Below are 12,248 nucleotides of genomic sequence, written 5' to 3' on the forward strand. Positions count from 1 at the left end.
TTTTGGAAGGCCAAACAAAGTAGTTTCGCTTTCACAACGAAACACACAGCGGCTTGAGTGTGCGGCGCCCGGCGGATTCGACAAAGGAGGCTTGCGGCAACCACATGTGACGACCCCGGGCTGGACTCCGCTTCGTCCACGGATATCGTCCTCTTTTGGAAGGCCAAACAAAGTAGTTTCGGCGGCAACAATACTACAGCGAGAATAAAAGTTACGCCTTCTTTCTTTGCGTGAACATTTGGGCGGCGTTATGCAAATCTTCCCACACAGTGAGGTAGTTAGGAGGGCATGGACAAGTCTTAACTTTTATAAAGAATATCTCTTTGGATTTGAGACTTTAGTCTTTGCAACTTTACAGATCTTCTTTATGCACCAAGAGCTTGTAACACTTCAAAGAGAAAGGAAAAATTGAAATCGCATCATATGACCCCTTTAAGGTAGATTGTGTAAACTTACACAGCGTTTGGTACATGTACATGAATTGATTTGTGCTAGTGTCATCTAGTGGTAGATTACATTTTGACTCAGTCATTGACCTGTAAGTTATCTGTGGTTTGATCGATGTAGGCTGATCAAATGCAAAATATAACTGTATACACTGATCGAAACGATACGCAGTTCAGCCTCCAGCAACAAAAGAGTAAACCCAGCTCAATATGGGACAAGCCACAATCAATTACCATCAGCATTAAATTTTAAACAACATTACATAACTGTTCACAAACAGCTTTTCAGTTGGAAAGCAGAGAGCGGAATGTCTTATATTCTCTCTCTCTCTCTCTCTCTCTGAGTCAAATAGTGCAGATTTAGTAAGAGAAAAAAAAAAAACACTTAATTGATCTCCGCTGGGAAATGAAGTGAGGCACATTGCACAATGCATCTAAGGCATCGTTCAGGAAAGCATGGATATATGGAGGTCTTTCAGGAAAGACAACTCTCTAATTGGGGTGTACAAAAACCCCCAAGCAATCAACAGACATGAGATACTTTTAAAAGACTTGATTACAATTCATCAAGAATGTTCCTCAGCTTCTGCCTGATGAAATGTGTTGCATTTTAGTCGATGACGTACACAAAACTAAATTTATGTTGCATGACAAGGTTTGTGTGCAATATTTATCACAGCTGGTTGAATTATTTACATTAGCAAGTAGTGTTGTTGCTCATATGAATGTTGTAAAAGACTATATGGACTGGAATCTGTGCTGAGGCCTGTGACTCTGTGTGTCATAAAGCAAGGCCAGACACAACGGGTAAGTGAAAGACAGGATGGTTTATTGATACAAGAGGTGGATGAGTGGGACGGGTTAGGTTAAGGTGCAGATTCTGTTCATTCAGTCCATCTAACTTGCTTGCTCGTTTGACTTACAGTCATGGTAAAGCAACACTGTGTTGATACTGATACAGCATTTAGGGGTAAATCAATGTGAAGCATAGTTTGCAACCCATTTTACTGCCATAATCGAATGTATTTCTGGAGAGATCTGGAATTTTATTAAAAAATGTTATGAAAATATAAAATATTGTGTATATATTTTCGAAAAGGAACGTTATTTCAAAGGTGAAACAAGATAATGCATTTAGATTAAAAAAAAACATGATGAAATCCTATTTGGAATAACATACATGAAATATATTATACCCAATAAGACCAGGAACATGCATCAAAAAAGTAAATGGTTAATTATGATTGCATATTCTTTTGTCTAATTATACAGACAACCATGACATATTTTATATTTATATTACATATTTTATATATATGCATTTGGCTGACACTTTTATCCAAAGCGACTTAAGTTGCATTCAATTCCTTTTCTTTTTTTTTTTTTAATTCATGCATTTGCTGGGAATCGAACCCATGACTTTGGTGTTACTAGAGCCGTTCTTTTCTGTTTAAGACAAAAAAAATTTCAATTACAATCATCCTACAATCATACTATTTCAAATTAGCTTTGATTTTTATATTTTTGGTTTTAATTGAAATTTTACTTCAAGTTTTAGTAATTTTGTCATGTGCTTCATTCGTTTTAGTTTTTCTACTGAGCTATAATTTATTTTTATTTTTATTTCAGTTTTAGTTTTATTAACTTTATTACTTCGATTTAAATCTATTAATTTCAGTTAAGTGCTATAGCAACATTTCTGGGGTTATTTTTCATCCTGTATTTATATTTACAGTTTTAATGGCTGTTTTACATTTAGTTTGTACACAGTACTGACTAAAAATACAGGGTTTCTGCATGTTAGGGAATGTAATTTATTTTTAAAGATCTTCAATGCAAATTACTACTACAACAACTACTACTACTTCTACTATTTTAAGACAAATGTAGGACCTTCATTAAATATAAAATGTAAATAAATAAAACTTTTCAGCTTCAGCAAAGTTAAATGCCACATCAGTGTGATCAGTTTGAATGATAATTGATGATTAGGAATGGTCAAAAAAGATAATAAAATAAATAATAAAATCATGATAATCTTTAGCATTTTTTTTTTTTTAGCTTTTTGAAAGTATTCAACAACATGAGACAGCTTAAAGAACTATAACAAAATAGGTTCAGAGTATTACATATCTAAGATTGTTTTTACAGTTTTCAGTTTTGTGTATTTAAGATGTTTAAAACTTCACGGACACCCTTGTGAAACCTTAAACCTTTTACATAATACTTGTACTGTGCATGTTCATCAGATTACTGTACGAGACACGATAAGTTGGATCTTCCTGCTACAGAGTAACACAGAATCGCTAGTGACCGTGCAAAGAGTCGATTTAGAGCATGTAATCTCCCCCATTCATCAAAATAGCGTGTACTGGGTTATATAAAAGCTCTAAATATTTCAAACACTGTTATGAAAAGTGAGAGAGGAGATCGGGAGAAGAAAAGGAGAACAGAATGGGAGAGACGTGTAGAGAGAGAAAGAGAACGAGGGAGGGCTCTGGTATGCAAGTATGCGTTTCTAAAATGAGAGGCGCAGTTAGAGGAAGCGCCATGCCAAATTATAGCCAAACCCTTTCCTTGTTGTACTTCACATTATCAGGCCTTGTGACCACAGCTGATGCTTTGTACCCTGAGCTCCACCCAGACCAAGACCTCTAATCCTGGTTGAACACATTTGACACATAAAACACACCAGGATGAACACACAGGCACTAAAACACGCCGGACCAAACGGAGCCTGGCGGGCTGGTTCATAAACACCAAATGCTGGTCGCTGCCAACATAAACTGTTCTGATGGACCAGCCTGCTTTCATTCTTGGCTAAAGCACAAGTCCTCCACAGACTGTGGCCTACTCTCTCAAGAAGTCTCAACCCAAACTGCGCCATTAGACTTAGATTTTTACACTGTTTTGGAAAATGTAAATGTTACAACCATGATAATCTGAGTGGTTTTAGCACATTGCTAGTCTCTTCTAACCTTGTGAAAAAGAAGTACACTTAAGCATAATTTTAAAAAGACATTTACATTTACATACAAAGACATATACATTTTTGGTCATACCGCCCAGCACTACTGTCTTTGAAATATGGTTAAAGTGTACTGTTGAATATACTTACAAATAAAAAAAAATCTTTCTATTGAAACTTGTACAGTATGTTATGTATTTGTAATTACACATTTGTAATGATGTTGCAATTTATTACATTTAAAATACTTTATATATATTATAATACTATATATACTTTTAACTTTAAATATAATATCAAATAACACTACAGTTAAAATTACAGTTAAAAAAGCACTTCACACCTGCTTTAGTATGTTAGTTGTTTATTTGACATTATTACAAAGTGAACTTTTTAAAAGTATACTTAAGTGTTTTAGAAAAAAGTAATGTAATGTTCTCTCTTTAAGTACACTTATGTGGCATTTATTTAATTAATATTATATATCCTGCAAGCACAGATTAAAAAAAAATCTACTGTTAAGATACACTACAAGTGCACATTCAATATAATTAAGCACACTTCTTTTTCATAAGGGTAGACAGCTGCTTATTTAATCAACCCTTTAACTCAGCAAACAACTGCAACAGTAACAGGGACATGTGACGTGCATGAGCAAGAAAAAACATCATCATCCTCTATTGTTTCTATTACCAAACCAAGATGGATCCAAAATAATTCCTTGAAAATAAAACACACGAAATGAGGGATCCAGCAGCACAGGTTTGCATTTGCACTGGCTCTCTGGTCTGGCACTGCTATGCACAAGTAAAATGACTCCAGAAGAAAAAGTACAGACACAGCAGAAACAACAAACCCCTTTTATGAGAGCTCCTGCTCTTTGAGGGAAAAAAAGAGAATGTGAAATGAGCCATTTTTTGATCCTGAGCCAAAAGTAACACTAAAGTCTGGTGAAGGTGGGGGCTGCACTATGGGCCGGCACTTGCACATTCCACACCGCCGCACTTCCTGTCTGAGAAAAGCAGGTCGGCCCAGATGCATTCACTAGAATCACACTGATTCAGCTCTTCAATTGACTAACAATATGACACCTCAAGTACACTGCACTGTTAAGTGCTAATATTTGCATGCCTATTTGCATACAGTCCCAAGATGACACCCCTATTTTCACCTTCAGTCTCCTTTGAGTGTTATGTTATGTTATGTTGTTAGATTTTAAATACATGCTCTTTCAATTATTAATATAAATGAAAATAGACAGAGTGAATATACACTACCGCTTAAAAGTTTGGGGTCTGCAAGACTTTAAGTCTGTTATTGTCACCAAGGCTGAATTAATTTGATCGAAAATCCTGAAATATTATTGTAATTTAAAATGTGTTTTTTTATGTGAATATATTTTAAAATCTAATTTATTCCTGAGATGCAAAGTGATGAATTTTCAGCATCATTACTTCCAGTCTTCAGTGGCACATGATCCTTCAGAAATCCTTCAAATATGCTGATTTGCAGCTCAAGAAACATTTCTTATTATTATCAATGTTAAAAACAATTGTGCTGCTTAAACTTTTTGTGGAACTGTGGCACTTTTGTCAGGATTTTTGAAAGAATAGTTCAAAAGAACAGCATTTATTAAAAAAAAAAAAAAAGGATTTTGTAACATTATAAATGTCAAAAATGACATTTGTGATCAATTTAAAGGGGTAGTTCACCCAAAAATGAAAATGTTATGTTTATCTGCTTACCCGCAGGGCATCAAAGATGTAGGTGACTTTGTTTCTTCAGTAGAACACAAACGAAGATTTTTAACTCCAGCCGTTGCAGTCTATCAGTCGTATAATGCATGGCAATGGTAACAAAATCTATGAGAGTAAAAAAAAAACATGCACAGACAAATCCAAATTAAACCCTGCGGCTCGTGACGACACATTGATGTCCTAAGACACGAAACGATCGGTTTGTACAAGAAACCGAACAGTATTTATATCATATTTTACCTCTAATACACCTGTGTACGTGCTCTGGCGTAGTTTACGAAAGCGCCAGAAGTGATCTCTCGCACGTATACGTCACTCATTGTTTACACAGTGCACAAACATTGTAGGTACGACGGCTAATCAAAATGGTACTTGCGCTTATCCGGATTGTTCAAACCGACTTAAAACTAAGATTACTTTCTCTCGCGCGAACTCATTCGGGAGTGGTGACTTTCCACGTATTCCCAACTTCTGAGCCTGCTCGCCTGAAGTTATGGTTGATTGCTCTTCGGCTGGATATCAACACACCCATTAACGTAAACTACGCCAGAGCGCGTACACACCTCACGCATCGGATGCCATGCGCGCGCTCAAAGCAGTTGGACATAGTGGTGTATTAGAGGTAAAATATGATATAAATACTGTTCGGTTTCTCGCACAAACTGATCGTTTCGTGTCTTAGGACATCAATGTGTCGTCACGAGCCGCAGGGTTTAATTTGGATTTGTCTGTGCATTTTTTTTTTTACTCTCATAGATTTTGTTACCATTGCCATGTATTATACGACTGATAGACTGCAACGGCTGGAGTTAAAAAATCTCAGTTTGTGTTCTACTGAAGAAACAAAGTCTCCATCGTCTTGGATGCCCTGGGGGTAAGCAGATAAACATCAAATTTTCATTTTTGGGTGAACTATCCCTCTAATGCACCCTGCTGAATAAAAGTATTCATTTCTTTTTTTAAAAATCTTTCTGACCCCAAATTTTTTAAAGGTAGTGTAGGTATCATGAATTTTACCTCAACACTCTCCAGTGAGGTGGAGCGTCTGAGCTTGGCTCTCCTCACACCGTTTCTTTCTACTTTGTCAGTCCCAAACTTTGGTGAATCTTCTGAGTCCGCTGTCAGCTCTAAGTCAGTCTTGTCTGGCCGTGATCGCCGCCCGTACCGCTTGGTTCCTTTCACATATTTAGGCTTCACCTCCTCTGGGACTGCTAGAAGCACAGGAAATTATGCTTTAGAGCGACAGATAATTAAAGTATGCCAGAAGCAGTCAAAATGAAGAAATAACAGTGGTAATAGCAATAGTAGGTGATCTCACATCATTTGTTTTATGTCATAACCTTTTTCATAAAATGAGAAATATGTTTGAAAGGAAATGAAAACCTAAATGGAACATCTCCAAACCCAGGTTCAATGCTTGAACATCTGTTTTTCATCATAGCGTTCAGGTTTTCCATTTTTAAAGATAATTTTAAGCGTTGAGCACTGAGATTTCACAACATACACTAATGTACCAGTCTCCCTAATGCATCTATTAAAAAAGACAAATGTTATTCTGGCTTTGGTTTAAAAACGACCTGCACAAAACGTTTCAGCATCTGTATTACTTATTAGGGCTCTATGAACAGAGCCATAACAACTTAGGCCTTCAAGGTATTATGAGCTATTATTGTGCATGCCTTCATGAATAAGCAGGAATGCCTGCGTTTTGTCTTCTTAAACATGTTAATAATAATAATGTTATCTGAAACAATGTCTTTAATCCAAATAAACGCAAAGATGTTTAGTAACGACATAAAAATGTCATAAAAACCAAACATTGCCTAAATTTAAAATAATGATTGTTTTCTCTTTCTGTATTCTCATATTTATGTTTAATTTTCCAGTGACAAAAGCAAATGATGCTAGACCTTTTCTCACATCAAACATCAATTTTCTTAAACATTGTTGCTTTTATCCAGTGGTTCTAATATAATTTTTAATGGACGTATGAAGTGTGGTTTAAATGTCAAAATACTTTCTAGGGCCATATATTAATAATTGAAAAACTCTAACGATAAGCTGGAATTTGCATGCTTTTTAACTGTTTACATAAACCACAATGCTCTAAAAACACACTACTGTTCAAAAGTTTGGGGTTCAAAATATTTTTTTAAAGAAATTAATACTTTTATTCAGTAATAATGCATTAAATTGGTCAAAAGTGGCAGTAAAGATTTTTACATTATTACGAAAGGTTTCTATTTCAAATAAATGCTATTCTTTTGTACTTTTTATTCATCAAAGCATCCTAAAAAATGAATCACGGTTTCCACAAACAACTGTTTTCAACATGATAATAATAATAAATATTTCTTGAGCAGCAAATCAGCATATTAGAATGACTTCTGAAGGATCATGTGACACTGAAGACTGGAGTAATGATGCTGAAAATTCAGCTTTGCATTACAGGAATAAATTGTATTTTAATATGTATTATATTAAACAGCCTAAACTGTACTGATATTTCACTGTATTGCTGTTTTACTGTATTTTTGATCAAATAAATGCAGCCTAGGAAAACAACAAAAACATAAAAAAATATTACAGACCCCAAACTTTTGAACAGTAGTGTAACTAACCATAAATATACCAGGCTATTCATTAACAAATACAAATAATAATTTATACAATAACACCCGGATGTGTTCAGATCAGTTCTTCAGAGTACTCAAGTTAGATCAACTACACATCATGTACCATCAACAAACCTTGAGTCCACAAGGTCCAGACTGACTAGCAACAAAAAATCATGACGATAAACACAGGCCTGGAAACTCTGATAAGCCTGAAGGTATATAAAGGTCATTTTCTAGTCGAGTACCTGGTTCAAGATAACTGCTTTCCTTCTCTGAAGTACTAAAGTCCAAAGACCTTGACAGCACAGCCACAAAGCCCTCTTTGAACTCCTCAAAATTCACCTGCAAAAATACATTATCTTAAGATCTATAATACAGCATTAGGATAAGAGACACAGGGATGTTCAGCTTACCCTGGCATAATGTTGTGGTCCAAGCAGAGTGTCCAGCAGTAAGGGGAGATGGGCATCTAAGCTCAGCTTGTGGCATAAGGCAGTGAGCTCCTGTTTGTCGAGGTAACCGGTCCCGGTGGTGTCACAGCTGTCAAACTCAGCTTTCAACTGGGCCACGTAGCGGTTCTGCTCCTCCTCATCCATCCCACCACATACTGCACAGCCAGCAAAGTCTGGGACATGAATGCAGAATTAAAAGTGATAAACTAGGCTTGTGGTCAATTCGGCATTGCCGTATGAGCACCAGACTCTTTAGCCTAAATAGAGAGTAATTGATTGAACTAATACACATCACTGATCTGACAATGTAATCACAACATATTTTTGCAGTTTATGAGTTTATGATGCAGTTTATGATGCATTTGCCAATTTAGACACAGAGATATGTATTCTGTACATACACTACCATTGGAAAGTTTGGAGACAGTAAGGTTTTTTCCAAGAAATTACATTTAACAAATGTGACATTGTAATGTTACAAAATCTTTCTATTTCAAATAAATGCTGTTCTTTTTTTTTTTTTTAAGTATCAGGGTTTCCACAAAAATAATAAGCAGCACAACTGTTTTCAAAATTGATTATAATAAATGTTTCTTGAGCAGCAAATCGTCATATTATAATGATTTTGAAAAGATCATGTGACTGAAGACTGGAGTAATGATGCTGAAAATTCAGCTTTGCCATCACTGGAATAAATTAAATCATAAAATATATTAAAAACAGTTCTTCTACATTGTAATAATATTTCACAATATTACAGTTTACTGTACTTTTGATCAAATAAATGCATTCTTGGTGAGAGTAACAAACTTCTTTCAAAAACATTTAAAAAAACAAACTTTTGAATAGTAGTGTAAATATTTAAACACTATACAGTAATATACAGTAATCAAATTTCATTTTATGGCACTTTTTGTAGGCTATGCATTTACTACTACTTTACTACACCTGCCTTGTTGTTTTTATACTTTACAGTTAAACCTTTCTTCTGTTATCCTGCTGGTTTTATTGTTTTAAGGAGTCTTTGTTTTTGTAAAGAATACTATTGTATTGGTACAACCGGTGTTTTGAGCCAATAAGAGCCTGGGCTTATTTATCAGTAATCTCAAGTGACTTCTGATAACGGTGGAGGACAAAGCAGACTTAAAATATCTCATACTTAAAGAAAGTTACCTAAAAACCAATCAATCCACTAAGGAACTGGCTGAATGGTCACGAATTCAGAGTCATAAACTCCTCTGATAGTCAAATCAGAATGGGTCTTTGGATGTTTTCATTAATTCCATGTAACATTTTCACACGTTATTAAATCTTACATCAGTTATTTAACAATAACAGACAAAAAGAGAAATGCATTTGTAAATTAACCCAATAAAATCGATTTTATAAAGCCTGCAGGTATCCCACAATGCAGCACGCGGGCTTGGTATACGTTCACCATGGGAACGAGGACAAGACTAGAGTAAAACAAAAGAAAAAATATTTCGACTGTGGTACTTTCCATTGTAAACATTCACTTTGAAAACCCCATGACTCGTTAGAGATGCGCAGGCGATCCACTGAAGGAGAAACGCGTTAACGTGACATCAGTGAAATGTAACGTTAATCTTACCGTTGTAAACGCACACCGACTCCGTTCCCGTAAAAGTCACTTTATGTCCAGCATCAGTTGAGTTTCCTAAAACATATGGTCATAAAGTGAACGACCAAAGACGAAAAGATGCGTTGACCTTTAAAACGGACATAAGTAACAGATTCTAGAGAAGTGTCCAGTCTAGAGGGTACGCTGTGGTGCAGTGTCCGCCGGAGCGCAGCAGCGTTGAGCGGCGGGGAGGTACCAAGCGTTCCTGCTCACTCAGAGATGCTCCATTCTGCAGCCCCTCCTGGTCAGGCGGTGGACTCTTACTGAACCCCCAGAGACTACCACTGGCATTGCGTTGCATTACTTTGTTGCATTATATTGTGCCTACTGTAAGAGAAAATAAACATAACCGTGTAGGTGGAGCACTGTATTTTACATAAGAAGAAGAAACATTTGTTTACATAGTCTCTTCTCTTCACAGCTCATTTAATTCTCAGACTGTGAGAGTCCCCGCCATAGATTAGACCAGTGGTTCCCAACCCTGGTCCTGGAGGCACCCCAGAAAAAAGAAACCTAGCTACGTGCTGTGCTAGACTAATTGAGACTTGTCATGGCACTTGTATACTGTTGTTGTTCTCTCATTGGTCTGATTGCTTCTATTGTTCTCATTTGTAAGTCACTTTGGATAAAAGCGTCTGCTAAATTATTAAATGTTTGATACATTTTAATTTGAATTTATGCAAGACTGACATGACAAAATGTGCCCAAGAGTGAATTGTTCATCTTGTAAATTTTCATGCAGGATTGTCATGACAAAATGGGCTTAATGGTGAATTGTTCATTTTATAAACTTCAGTTTAATTATTGTGTACATTTGGATTGTTACTTTTAAAATTATGCTGCTGTTTGTGTGTGTGTGTGTGTTTTATTGAAATGTTTTAGTTTTCATATAGAAAAATGTATGATGCATGTGTTCTTGATTTTGGAGTAAGCATTTATTTTTGAATCTTGTGATTAAAGTATATTTCATATACAATGCCAGAAGTTTCAAACATTATTTTTAATATCACAAACTGGAAATAGCTCGCATAATACAATGAAACGAATTACTGTATAGGCCTACAACTAAGTTACACAAGATTCATGTTTATAAAATGCTTAAAATGTCATTATAAAATGCATACATACATAAAGTATGACGTATCGTGTGTAATAAAAGCAAATTACCCCTTAAAAACCCTACTCTGTTAAGAACGTAAGCTCCGCCCCTCACTTCCGGTTCTGTGGTTGCGGTTCTGAATCTGCTGTGCTGCGGACTGCAGCTGGATATATCTCGATTAGACTATATAAAAATATTATAGCGCCACCCATCGGTATACATGTGCAATGTTTTAAAGACGGCTTAATTTGAATCCACAGACTTTTCAAATGCATGTTTTTTTCATTTAAAAATAAACTGCTTAAATTAAAGCAAAGCACACGCTGTTCCAAACGTGTTTGTTCTCAGTCACCATTCACTTTCATTCTATAGCCAAAAATGTATGGAAGCATATAGGTAGCGAAATTCCATTTAAAATGCAATATGCAAAATGGCAATGCAATATGCAAAATGGCAATGCAATATTCAAAATGGCAATGTATTTCTGTATTTAAATTTACATTTTCCATTACCCATACGTGCAAAGTTTGTTGCAAAAGTAAAATGAAAATTAAATTATATAATTTACATTTGCCATTTCCAACAGTAGTCTTAATGTGTAAATTGCATGCAAATTTGAACGCTTTATAAGTTGCGAAATGAAAATGAAAATGTATAACACAAATTGATTTGATATGTGTAACATGTCCAAGCAGAAATGGTAGCATAATGATCATTTAAATGCTATTTGTCCTAAATGCATTCAGACTAACAGTTAGAACACTTAGGATTGCATTTTCATCATGACGTAGATATTTGTAGCAAAATTCAATTTGAACGACCGACCGATCGAACGTAACCAAACGTCTAACCGAACGTCTTGAGCTTTGAGCGTCTTACACTGCGGGTGACCCACGTGACGTCAGCGTCTTGAAATTAGCTGGTACATTTCCCAACAGCACAGCAGTAATGACTTTATGAACTTCTTCTTCTTCCAAGATCAGTACTATTAGAGATAAAATTCTAATCATGCAGCCATCAGCTACATTATCGCATCAGACAGTGCATTATAGATTACCCGAGGAACAATTCCACTTATTCTCTGATATAGGAGAGGAATAATTGTGTAAACTTGTCCAAAAAATTAGACAAGTTTACACAATTATTCCATCTACTCTATCTGAGCTACTAAAAGTGGTGCTTCCAGAAGTCATAGATCCTCTGCTGAATAATATTAATTTGTCAGTGTCTTTAGGATATGTCCCAAAATCCTTCAAATGGGCTGTT

At 35.6% G+C, this 12,248-nt stretch overlaps 1 protein-coding gene across 2 annotated transcripts in view; it reads right to left on the bottom strand.

The window, feature by feature from the left end:
* Positions 1-10,032, bottom strand: part of LOC107699311 (ninein-like protein) — a 34,351-nt gene extending 24,319 nt beyond the window's left edge. Inside the window, exons 1-4 of one of the 2 annotated variants that reach the window (XM_016500528.1) lie at positions 9,854-10,032; positions 8,203-8,414; positions 8,035-8,131; positions 6,189-6,382 (exon numbers count right to left, since the gene is read on the bottom strand). In XM_016500528.1, coding sequence (XP_016356014.1) covers positions 6,189-6,382; positions 8,035-8,131; positions 8,203-8,385 — 474 coding nt within the window. In that variant the 5' untranslated portion in view covers positions 8,386-8,414; positions 9,854-10,032. Of the gene's footprint in view, positions 1-6,188; positions 6,383-8,034; positions 8,132-8,202; positions 8,415-9,853 lie in introns of those variants that run through there. The other variant, XM_016500529.1, reaches the window with a different exon arrangement.
* Positions 10,033-12,248: the final 2,216 nt, after the last annotated feature.

This window comes from Sinocyclocheilus anshuiensis, unplaced genomic scaffold, assembly GCF_001515605.1.
Source record: "Sinocyclocheilus anshuiensis isolate Anshui unplaced genomic scaffold, SAMN03320099.WGS_v1.1 scaffold450, whole genome shotgun sequence".
NCBI lineage: Eukaryota > Metazoa > Chordata > Actinopteri > Cypriniformes > Cyprinidae > Sinocyclocheilus > Sinocyclocheilus anshuiensis.